At 38.6% G+C, this 12,206-nt stretch overlaps 1 protein-coding gene across 7 annotated transcripts in view; it reads right to left on the bottom strand.

The window, feature by feature from the left end:
* The window catches only part of TFDP2 (transcription factor Dp-2), a 194,424-nt gene that overhangs the window by 18,675 nt on the left and 163,543 nt on the right, over positions 1-12,206 (bottom strand). For 4 of the 7 annotated variants that reach the window (XM_030816712.1, XM_030816714.1, XM_030816716.1 and 1 more), the window contains 2 exons: positions 6,496-6,658; positions 2,057-2,203 (listed from right to left, as the gene is read on the bottom strand). In XM_030816712.1, the coding sequence (XP_030672572.1) occupies positions 2,057-2,203; positions 6,496-6,658 (310 nt within the window). The remainder of the gene's footprint in view (positions 1-2,056; positions 2,204-6,495; positions 6,659-12,206) is intronic. The other 3 variants (XM_030816713.1, XM_030816717.1, XM_030816718.1) reach the window with 1 other exon arrangement.

Here is a 12,206-nt window from a genome sequence, read left to right as displayed (position 1 = left end):
AAATAAGACATTTTTCTTGTCTGCTCCAGCAGATTACCTCTTACTTGCTCCGCACCCAGTCTAGTCTGTACTAGGAGTTTCCATTCATGGTTCCTCTATCTACCACGTTTTACTTTTAAATTACTTAAGATTCACTGTAAAATCTGTGTGGTGTTCTGCATTTGAAAAGATGTTGTAGGAGCATCCCTTTATCAGAAGCTCTGACAAGCCAGGCCCCTTACCTGTCCCTCATCCAACCAGGTCAAGCTGCACTGATTCTACCTCTAAAACACCTCTCCAATCTCATGGCCGCTGCCATAACTCAGACCATCTCTAATCCGCCTCCCCCATTCCATTTCCTTCCCTACCTGTTAATTTTATTTCCAACCCACTGGCAGAGTGATCCTTTAAAAAACATCCTATCAACCCTTTTCTTTGTAATTTATCAACTGCTTCCCTTTGTTTACAAGATCAGGTCTCCACTGCTTAACACTTAGATATCTAGCCTCCTTTCTGCATGGCTGTTCCCTAGCCACACCCAGCTCCAGGCAAGCTTTCTCATGCCTGTCTCAGCCCATGCAGCACCTCTGCCTGGAAGGCCCTCCCCACCCTTATCCACTTGACAAACTACTCCCACCTCATGCCATTATCTCCTTGGTAAAGCCCTCCCTCATCCCTCTTTGCAGAGAATCTGTACATTTCTTTCTTAGGAGTAATCACATTTTTGGTAGCTCTTTCACATTTCTCTTCTCCCCGGTTAGAATGACAGTTCCTTGGGGTCAGAGATTTGCCTCATATAATCTGTGATTAAGCACGAGGTAGATGTGAATCGGTTTTTTTTGCTTAATGAGTCTTTGGTATCAGCTCAATATTACTGGTCATGAAAATGATGCTCCAATTCCACTCTATCAGAAGGAAGAAAAACAAGAAAAGGAGGATATTTCCACTGTAGCATACAAAAAATATTATATAGCTTCTGATGAATATCTGGTTTCTCTCTCCATCCATAAGTATAATAATACCAAACAACTGAATTGCTGGGGAGAAAAAAGACTGAGAAAAACAGGAAACCAATCTTAATTATCTCCCAAAGCTATATGTATGTATGCGTATATATATATATATATATATATATATATATATTTTTATTTTTTTTTTAAAGATGGAGTCTTGCTCTTGTTGCCTAGGCTGGAGTGCAATGGCACCATCTTGGTTCACTGTAACCTCTGCCTCCCGGGTTCAAGCGATTCTCCTGCCTCAGCCTTCCAAGTAGTTGGGATTACAGGTATCCGCCACTGGCTAATTTTTGTATTTTTAGTAGAGACAGGGTTTTACCATTTTGACACCCACCTTGGCCTCCCAAAGTGCTGAGATTACAGGCGTGAGCCACCGCCCCTGGCCCAAAAGCCACATTTAACCTCAGTTTACTCCATTTATGGCCATGATAGTAAAATTATGTCAAGTCAATTTAGAAACAGTATGTCAGAGAACATGCTCATTTAGGAAGAATTTTCTATAATGCTTAAAGTTAACAGAACTAAAAATGCTTCTGCATACATCATTCCAAAATTCTATCCATTCTGGTAAAGACACAAAGGAAACACTATTCATTCTGTTGCTACTATTTCTAAAGTCAAATGTAAAAGTCTGACTTTCACACCTATATTCAGAATATTGTGTAACCAATAAAGGAAATAAACAGCCAGCTTGATCCTTTTTTTTTTTTTTTTTGGATACATACAGCAAGCATCTCATCAAATAAGATACCATTTCACCAAAAGTTTATTAGTAGAGTGCTTAGAATTAACTTAGGATGAAATAAAAATCTTCTCTAAGAAACAGTAAAATCAAATTGTTATTTAACTTTTATATCCCTCAGTTTCATCATTTGCAAATTAAACTGTAGACTATACCTATAAGGCACCTTCCAATTCTAAAACTCTACAGTCTGTTAAAAAATGACATAGTATACATGAAAAATTGGAAATATTTTATATTACAATTACATTTTTAAATTAAAATGCCTGTCATGTAAAATAATGCAAACAGCTATTCATAAACAGATTTTCTCACTTACCTCCAGATTCTGACATTCCTGAGCAGAATTGGTAGGCAGGCCAATCCACTTGATTTCTTTTTTTTCCTTTGAAATTATGTTCATTGCCATTAGCACATTTAAAGCATCATAAACTCTTCGCCTAATGTTCTTCTGATCGTAAGCCTGCTAAAAAATATTTTCATTGAGTGATAAATTTTAAGGGTTAAGATACAGTCACATGATATGAATATATCAAATTAATATTACATCTTCAAAGTGCTGGAAGGATTCTATTTTTTTATTTAGCCAACTGACAAAAACATCCAAAAGAATTCTATATTCCGTGAAAATATCCCTCAAAATTAAAGATGAAATAAAAATACTTTCAAACAATATAAAACAAAATAATCTTAAAAATAAAGATCATGTTACCTGCAGATCTACATAGAAATATACTAAAGGGATTTCTTCAGGTAGAAGAAATATCATCTAAGATGGGAGCTTAGATATGTAGGATAGAATGAAGACCAACCCAAAAAGTAAATATGTGGGTAAATCTCAATTTTCAGTGAATAAAACAGTAATAATGCCTTATGGAGTCTAGAATACAGAACTTAATATACATGACAATAAATAGTACATATATTAACAGAAAAAGGTATTGGAGGTAAAGTGTTCTAAGCCCTTGCATTACCTGGGAGGATTTTAGACTTAAAAAAATCAAGGACATTTATTCAAGTTCTGGGTAAAACTGTGCTTCTCAAAATGTCTTCCTTGACCACTGCTGATCTGCAAACTGTCTCCAATCTACAATGGGACTAGGAACTTGTACCAAAATATAATCCTCTATATGACAAGGGACACTGTTCAGTTCAGCTGACCATTTTTCTTCTTCTTTTTTTTTTTTTTTTGAGACAGCGTCTTGCTCTCTTGCCCAGGCTGGAGTGCAGTGGCGCAATCTCAGCTCACCGCAGCCTCCACCTCCCGGGTTCAAACGATTCTTCTGCCTCAGCCTCCCAAGTAGCTGAGACTATAGGTGCACACCACCATGCCCAGCTAATTTTTCTATTGTTAGTAGAGACAGGGTTTCACCATATTGGCCAGGCTGATCTTGAACTTCTGACCTCGTGATCTGCCTGCCTCGACCTCCCAAAGTGCTGGGATTACAGGCGTGAGCCACCGTGCCCGGCCTTTTTCTTCTATTTTTTGATAGTAAGACTTACTCAATGAAGGAAACCATGTTGGTTTACATTATGGAACAAGGTCCTCAGGAAACGCAACGATAATAAAGGATGGTGGAGAACACTGAATCCACTTAAATATAAAACTAGATCTAAATAAGTGGGGGATTTAAGTTATAGAACTGAATGTAAATATTAGAAATCTTGACAATGGGCCAGGAGTGGTGGCTCATGCCTGTAATCCCACCACTTTGAGAGGCCGAGGCGGGCGGAACCCCTGAGGTCAGGAGTTCAAGACCAGCCTGGCCAACATGGCAAAACCCCATCTCTACTAAAAAATACAAAACTTAGCTGGGCGTGGTGGCGCATGACTGTAATCCCAGCTACTCAGGAGGGTGAGGCAGGAAAATCGCTTGAATCCGGGAGATGGAGGTTGCAGTGAGCCAAGATTGAGCCACTGCACTCCAGTCTGGGTGACAGAGCTAGACTCTGACTCAAAGAAAAAAAAAAAAAAGAAATCTTGACCCTGTAGAAACAATGATACTGTAACAACAAGTACTGGGAGGAGGCAATGTGATAGGTATGCCAATTTCCTCTTTTTGATATTGGAAGGGATATGGATGTTGTTCAAAGCAGATTAAATAATAATAAAGGGTTCAGCACAATCTATGTATTTAAAGTAATAAAAACAACTGTTTTTCCGAGACAGAGTCTTGCTCTGTTGCTCAGGCTGGAGTGCAGTGGTGAGATCTCAGCTCACTGCAACCTCTACCTCCTGGGTTCAAGTGATTCTCCAGCCTCAGCCTTCTGAGTAGCTGGGATTACAGGCGCCCACCACCACACCCGGCTAATTTTTGTATTTTTAGTAGAGACAGGGTTTCATCATGTTGGCCAGGCTGGTCTCCAACTCCTGACCTTGTGATCCGCCCACCTCGGCCTCCCAAACTGTTGGGATTATAGGCGTAAGCCACGGCGTCCGGCCTATAGTAGTATTATTAACAAATATACTAATATATCTAATCTGAATCCTATGGTAGAAGAGAAAAATGGAAGACGGAAAAAAACATACGTTTTTCTTCATAACCAATAGATACTGTCTACAGGTGGTAACTCAAGGAACTTAAGTTATAAAGGTAACCAGCTGAAGAACTGAGACTACAAGCATTCTAAATTACCAGAAAAATAACAAAGCAGTGAATGAAGAGAAAAAAACTCAACCTTTGTTTATATCCTGGGAAGGTGATGGTGATAGGGTATTAGTAAAAATGTATTTTAGATACTGAAAAGTGCTAAGAAGAAATGCTTCATTGTGGTGACAGGTGAGTGAAGATCACAAGGCAGGGAGAGAGAAGCCATATGAATACCTAGCAAAGACTGCTCTAGGCAAAGGAAACAGCAAGTGTAATGGCCTGATCAGGGACAAAACGTATAGCTGGAGCACAGTGACATGTGGCTGGAGGGTAGTAAATGAGAAAGTGCATAGCAGAAGACGAGATTAGTGAGGTGGTGGTGGGCAAGATCACAAAGGGGCTTGCAGATCATTGTGAGAACCATGGCTTTCACTCAGAAACAGAATGCTATATACTTTTTTTTTTTCAAGTGCCTAGAGAACATGAAAAGAAAAAGAAAATTACCATATAATGGCTCCCAAGGAAAATCTCAATGTAATACAAAAAAAAAAGGGAAATAGCTCAAATCATATTCTCTGGACAAATTAAGTAATAAAAGTAAAACTTTAAAGCAACAAACAAAACTTGGAACTGTAAGAACTCTTTCTAAGGCAATTCTTAGGTCAAACAAATTAAAACCAAAATTACAGAATATCTAAAGAATAATATATCAGAATCAATAGGATAGGGCTAAATCAGTGCTGTAGAGAAACAGTCATAGCCATATATATATATATTTTTTTTTTTTTTTTTTTTTTTAAAGAGACGAAGTCTTGCTTTGCCGCCCAGGCTGGAATGCAGTGGCATGATTGAATTCCTGGGCTCAAGCAATCCTCCTCAGCCTCTGGAGTAGCTGGGACTACAGGTTTGTGCCACGGCACCTGGCTAATTTAAAAAAAAATTTTTTGTAGAGGTCAGGCATGGTGGCTCATGCCTGTAATTCCAGCACTTTGGGAGGCTGAGGCTGGAGGATCACTTGAGTCAAGGAGTTCAAAATCAGCCTGGGCAACATAGTGAGACCCCATATCAAAAAAAAAAAAAAGGATAAAAAAATTTTTTTTCTGTAGAGGCAGAGCCTTGCCATTTTTGGTCCCAGCTACTCAGGATGCTGAGGCACAAGCATCACTTAAACCTGGGAAGCAGAGGTTTCATTGAGCTGAAATTGCACCACTGTACTCCATTTATTTGAGACTCTGCCGGACAACTGATTTTTTTATAAACATATTTATGTATTCCCTTTCCAATTAAAAATAAAATTTTCTTGTTGACTTAGACATTGAAGAAACAATAAGATTCAGAAACAATAAAAAATTATTGGATAGGTGACCAAATTTTTTTTTTTGAGATGGAGTCTCGCTCTGTTGCCCAGGCTGAAGTGCAGTGGTGCGATCTTGGCTCACTGCAACCTCCGCCTCCCAGGTTCAAGTAATTCTCCTGCCTCAGCCTCCTGAGTAGCTGGGATTACAGGCACGTGCCACCATGCCTGGCTAATTTTTTGTATTTTTAGTAGAGACAGGGTTTCACAGTGTTAGCCAGGATGGTCTCGATCTCCTGACCTCGTGATCCGCCCACCTCAGACTCCCAAAGTGCTGGGATTACAGGTGTGAGCCACCGCACCTGGCCAAATATTTTTTAAATGTTAAAAAAAAAAAAAAAAAAAAAAAAAACTAAGGCCAGGTACAGTGGCTCACACCTGTAATCCCAGCACTTTGGAAGGCCAAGGCAGGTGGATCACCTGAGGTCAGGAGTTTGAGACCAGCCTGGCCAACATGGTGAAACACTGTCTCTACTAAAAATACAAAAATTAGCTGGGAATGGTGGTGTGTGCCTGTAATCCCAGCTACGTAGGAGGCTGAGTCACAAGAATAGCTTGAACTAGGGAGGCAGAGGTTGCAGTGAGCCGAGATCATGCCACTGAACTCCAGCCTGGGTGACAGAGCGAGGTTCTGCCTAAAAAAAAAAAAAAAAAAAATCCCTCCAAAATAAAACTCAACAACAACAAAAAAATCCCCCAAAATAAAGGATGAAACCCTCAAGTATAGTTGTGATTCCTCAAATCTATAACAAAGATAACACAAAGAGGTAGCATCATCCATCAAAATCAATGTCAGGTTCATGATTTACCTACCGAATCAGCAGCCAAATGGTTATTTGAATTGGTGAACTCTGATACCAGCTCATCAGCGACTTCATTGTATGATGTTGTACCTTTTCGTTGAACTTTCTCACACACTTTCATTGAAAAGTGTCTCAAGCCTTTCCCATTTTTATCTCCTTTTTTGCTTCGTTTACTAGAAGGGAAAAAAGTTTTTTTTTTTACTCCATTATACATATTAGAGACTTTCTTTACAAATCTCTGTAAGATAATGCAAGAAGACAGTAATTTAAGTTTTACTTCAGGTGTCAAAAATTTAAATTGAATAGAGATGAGAAAATGTTTATTTAAACTTACTTTTTGCCTTAAAGGCCTAATAAAGTATAAAGTTAGAGTGTTTTTCTATGCACAGCATTTATTTATTCGACAAATATTTATTGACCAGTTACTATTCTATGCCAGATACTGTTATTGACACTGAGAATAAGTCAGTGAAAAAACACAAAAACTCTGCCCTTGTACAGCTAACATACTTATCTTTTCCTATTCTATGTAGATGATAGTTTTTTATTGAAATTAAAACTACAGTCATTTGCCACATAAGGACATTTCAGTCAATGATGGGTCGCATATACAACAGTAGTCCAATAAGACTACAATGGAGCTGAAAAATTCTCATTGCCTAGTGACGTAGTAACCACTGTAATGGTTAATGTGAGTAATAATGCATTACTCACATGTTTGTGGTGATGCTGGCAAACAAACCTACTGCTCTGCCAGTCCTGTAAAAGTCTAGCACATGCAATTATGGACAGTACATAATACTTGATAATGATAATAAATGACTATGTTACTGGTTTCTGTATTTACTAAAGTACACTTTTCATCATTACTTTAGAGCGTACTTCTTCAAATTATAAATTAAAGTTAACTGTAAAAAGCCTCAGGCAATCCTTCAGGAGGTATCCAGAAGAACACACTGTTATCACAGGAGATGACAGCTCCATGTATGTTACTGCCCCTGAAGACCTTCCAGTGGGACAAGAGGTGGAGGTGGAGGACAGTAATATCGATGATCTTGATCCCCCTGTAGGCCTAGGATAGTGTGTCTCAGTTTTCTTTTTTGGAGAGAGAGTCTCACTCTATCCCCTAGGCTGGAGTGCAGTGGCGTGATCTCAGCTCACTGCAACCTCCGCCTCCCAGGTTCAAGTGATTCTCCTGCCTCAGCCTCCCGAGTAGCTGAGATTACAGGTGTGCGCCGCCACACCTGGCTAATTTTTGTATTTTTAGTAGAGATGGGGTTTCATCATGTTGGCCAGGCTGTTCTAGAACTCCTGACCTCAGGTGATCCGCCTGCCTCGGCCCCCCAAAGTGCTGGGATTACAGGCGTGAGCCACTGCGCCTGGCTCTGTCTCAGTTTTCTGTTTTGGGGGGTTTTTTTTGGATTCAGGGTCTCACTCTGTTGCCCGGGCTAGAGTGCAGTGGCGCCATCATGGCTCACTGCAGCCTAAACCTCCTGTGCTCAAGTGATCCTTCCACCTCAGCCTTCCAAGTAGTTAGAATTACAGGTGCATGTCACCATGCCTGGCTAATTTCTTTTCTTTTTTGTACAGACAGGGTCTCGTTATGTTGCCCAGGCTGCTCTTCAACTCCTGACCTCAAGTGATCCCTCCCATCTCAGCTTCCCAAAGTGTTGGGTTATAAGTGTCAGCCACCCTGCCCAGCCACGTCTCAGTGGTCAACAAAAAAGTTTCAAAAGTAAAAAAAAAAAGAAATTAAAAAACAAACAAAAAAGCTTATGGAATAAGGATATAAAGAAAATATTTTTGTACAGCTGTACAATGTGTAATGATCAATCAGGGTAATTGGGGTATCCATCATCTCAAGCCTTTATTGTTTCTTTGTATTAGGAACATTCCAATTCCATTCCTCTAGTTACTTAAAATATACAATCGTTGTTAACTACAGCAACCTATTGTACTACCAAATACTAGATATTATTCATTCTATCTAAGTGTATTTTTGGACCCATTAATATGTTTGTGTTTTTTTTTTTTTTTTTTTGGAGAAAGAGTCTCACTCTATCCCCTAGGCTGGAGTGCAGTGGTACGATCTCAGCTCACTGAGAATACCAGGTTCAAGTGATTCTCCTGCTTCAGCCTCCCGAGGAGCTGGCATTACAGGCGCCTACCCCCATGACTGGCTAATTTTTGTAGTTTTAGTAGAGATGGGGTTTCACCATGTTGGTCAGGCTAGTCTCGAACGCCTGACCTCAAGTGATCCATCTGCCTTGGCCTCCCAAAGTGCTGGGATTACAGATGTGAGCCACTGCTCCTGGCCAATATTGTCTGTGTTTTAAGTCAAGTGTTACTACAAGAGTAAAACAGTTTGAGAACATTAAAAAGTTTATAAAGTAAAAAAGTTATAGTAAGGTAAGGTTAACTTATTATTGAAGAAGAAAAAATCTTTTTAAAATAAACTACTATAGCCTAAGTATACAGTGATTATAAAGTCTAAAGTAGTGTGCAGTAAAGTCCTAGGCCTTCACATTCACTCACCAGTCACTGACTCACCCAGAGCAACTTCCAGTCCTGCAAGCTCCATTCATGAAAAGTGCCCTATAAAGGTGTATCATTAAAAAAAATCTTTTACAAGGTATTTTTACTCTACCTTTTCTATGTTTAGGTATGTTTAAATACACAAATACTTATCACTGTGTTACAATGACCTATAGTATTCAAACCAGTAACATGCTGTGCAGGTTTGTAGCCTCAGGGCAATAGGCTATACCAAGTACCTAAGTGCGTAGCAGGCTATACCACCCTGGGTTTGGTTAAGTACACTTGACGATGTTCACACAACGATGAAATCGCCTAACGAGGCCTTTCTCAGAACCTAGCCCCTCATTAAGTGATGTGGGACTGTGAATATATTTATTGATAAATAATTTACATGTTCTATGTTATGTACATAGAAACAGATACTAAACATGCAGTTTTAAAAGGAATATGAGAAAAGGATATCTACTTTCCTTTTCCTACATTCCCAAAGAGTTGTGTATGCATCCCTTGTGATAGTATAGGATAGCACAGGTATCTTACCTCACAGACTACTTATTTGAAATAATGTGAAATCACTAAAATATATTGAATGGTATTAAGTAGTGGAGTAGAATGGTGAGATTTTCAGTTAGGCAGACATTCTCACTGCAAAGCAGAAGATTTTGGAATCAGAATTAGTAACAGTAGAAGTGAAATTTATGAGGCAAAAGCAGAGACACAAAGACCAATTGAGAGGGTATTGCAATAGTCCAGGTAAGAGAATATGAATCCCCAAACTGGGGCTGTGTTAGGGCAGGAGACAAAAAGATGGATTTACAAAATTTTAAAAGACAAAAAATCAATAAAATTGTCTGAAGTGGAGGGTAAGGAAGAAAGGAATAGTAGAATGACCTCTAGAAAGAAGGGTCATTTACTGAGATCGAAGAGATGAATTAAATTTATGAGTTGCATTTTAAACCTCCTAATCAGCACTGTCCAATACCCCTCGGCATAACTCACGTGTGGCTACTGCGTACTTGCAATGTGGGAAGTGTGAACTGAGATATGTCGTAAGTTTAACACACTGGATTTTAAATACTTAATATAAGGAATGAATGTAAAATACCTCACTAGTGATTTTTATATTTAATTACACACTGAAATACAATATTCTGGATATACTGGATTAAATTAAAAATATTAAAATTAACTTCAGATATTTATTTTCTTTTAAAATTTCTATTGGGCAGCAATAATGTTGTGTATGGGATTATATAGCCAGGAAAATAACTGGTTAATGGCTTAAAGTAAATAAATTTCTCAACTTAGTGGTTACATGCTTTTTTCTTCTTTTTTTTTTTTTTAAAGACTACTCAAGTAGTCTTTACCCCCTACTTAAGTAGGGGGTAAAGTGTAGAACAAGGAGTTCAATCTGTGTTCAACTGATTGTGAACAATCAATTGAGATAACTCACTACCTTCGGGTCAGCCAGTTACATACTTTTGAAAAGCCAGGAGTGAAGCAGGGTTGTTTTTCATCCAATTCTTGGTCTTTTTGTTAAAGGCAGCAATAAGATAGAGTGGTTTTGGGCAATCACTTGGCTAATTGGCTCTCTATAGTCATACCTGGATAATATTTGTAGTCATACCTGGATAATATTTAAAGGAAGAAACTAAACATAGTCCTTAAGTAGGAACAACTACAATTTTAACAACTATTATGAAATAGTGATGGCTATACTCTTGAAATGCAGATACAAGCCTACATGTAAGAGTTTTATAAAATCAGTTCAGTGCATAAATTGATAATAGACTTGAAGAAAACTTGCTTAAATATCAACATTAGTAAACTATCAGATACATATTTTGAGCAGTTTACTCGATTTAACTCTGATCCACAGTCCTTCATCTGCAAAATGCAGAATACGCATCTCACAAGTTGTGAGGATGAAATGCATATAACATATGGTACACTACAGGTGATTTTATCCCCTTCATGAGCTGCTAGAATTTTCATAAGCAATATAAAACCAAAGGGCACTATTCAACAATGGCAGAATCAAGAAATTAAGCTTATTATTTGGAAGGATGATAGAATATCACGCTAAAACTCAATTAACATCAACATTAAAATTCAACAAAGGAGGTTAAAAGAGTCAACACCTGCCATACACAGATGAAAGATTTGGTCCTGCAACCAATCCAGTAAGCCACTTTGAAAGTTAAGCAAAAAATGTCTCTAGTTAAAGAACACTAAAAGGCAAAAGGCTATATAAAGAACTACGACAACAAAAAACCAAACAACTCCATTCAAAAATGGGCAAAGGGCCAGATGCAGTGGCTCGTGCCTGTGATCCCAGCACTTTGGGAGGCCAAGGCAAGTGGATCACTTGAGGTCAGGAGTTCGAGACCAGCCTGGCCAACATGGTGAAACCCCATCTCCACAAAAAAATACCAAAATTAGCTGGGCGTGGTGGTACACATCTGTAATCCTAGCTACTCGGGAGGCTGAGGCATGAGAATCACTTGAACCTGGGAGGCGGAGGTTGCAGTTCACGCCACCGCACGCCAGCCTGGGAGTGAGACTGTCTCAAGAAAAAAAAAAAAAAAAGGGCAGAAGACTTAACAGTAATTTATCCAAAGAAGATATACAAATGGCCAAAAAGTACATGAAAAGATGCTCAGCATCACTCATCATTAAAGAAATGTAAATCAAAACCATAATGAGATGCCACTTCATACCCATTAGAACGGCTATTAAAAAAACAAAAACTGCAAACGAGAAAGTGTTGGAGAGGATGTAGAGAAACTGCACCCATTATGCACTGCTGGTGGAAACATAAAATGATACAGCCACTGTGGAAAACAATATGGCAATTTCTCAAAAAAGTAAACATAGAATTACCATATGATCCAGTAATTCCACTTCTGGGTATATACCCAGATGAATCTGAAAGTAGGAACTCAACAGATATTTGTACACCCATGTTCATAGCACCATTATTCACAATAGTTAAAATGTGGAAGCAACCCAACTGCCCACCAATGGATAAACAGATAAAATGTGGTATATACATATAATGAAATATATACAGCCTTAAAAAGGAATAAAATTCTGATACATGCTACACTACAGATGAACCATGAAGACATAAGTGACATAAGCCAGACATAAAAAGATAAATATTGGGCTGGGCGTGGTGGC

This window comes from Nomascus leucogenys, chromosome 8 (genome assembly GCF_006542625.1).
Source record: "Nomascus leucogenys isolate Asia chromosome 8, Asia_NLE_v1, whole genome shotgun sequence".
Classification (NCBI taxonomy): Eukaryota; Metazoa; Chordata; class Mammalia; order Primates; family Hylobatidae; genus Nomascus; species Nomascus leucogenys.
The sequence above is the reverse complement of the archived record's forward strand: the minus strand, read 5'-3'. Positions and strand labels throughout refer to the sequence as shown.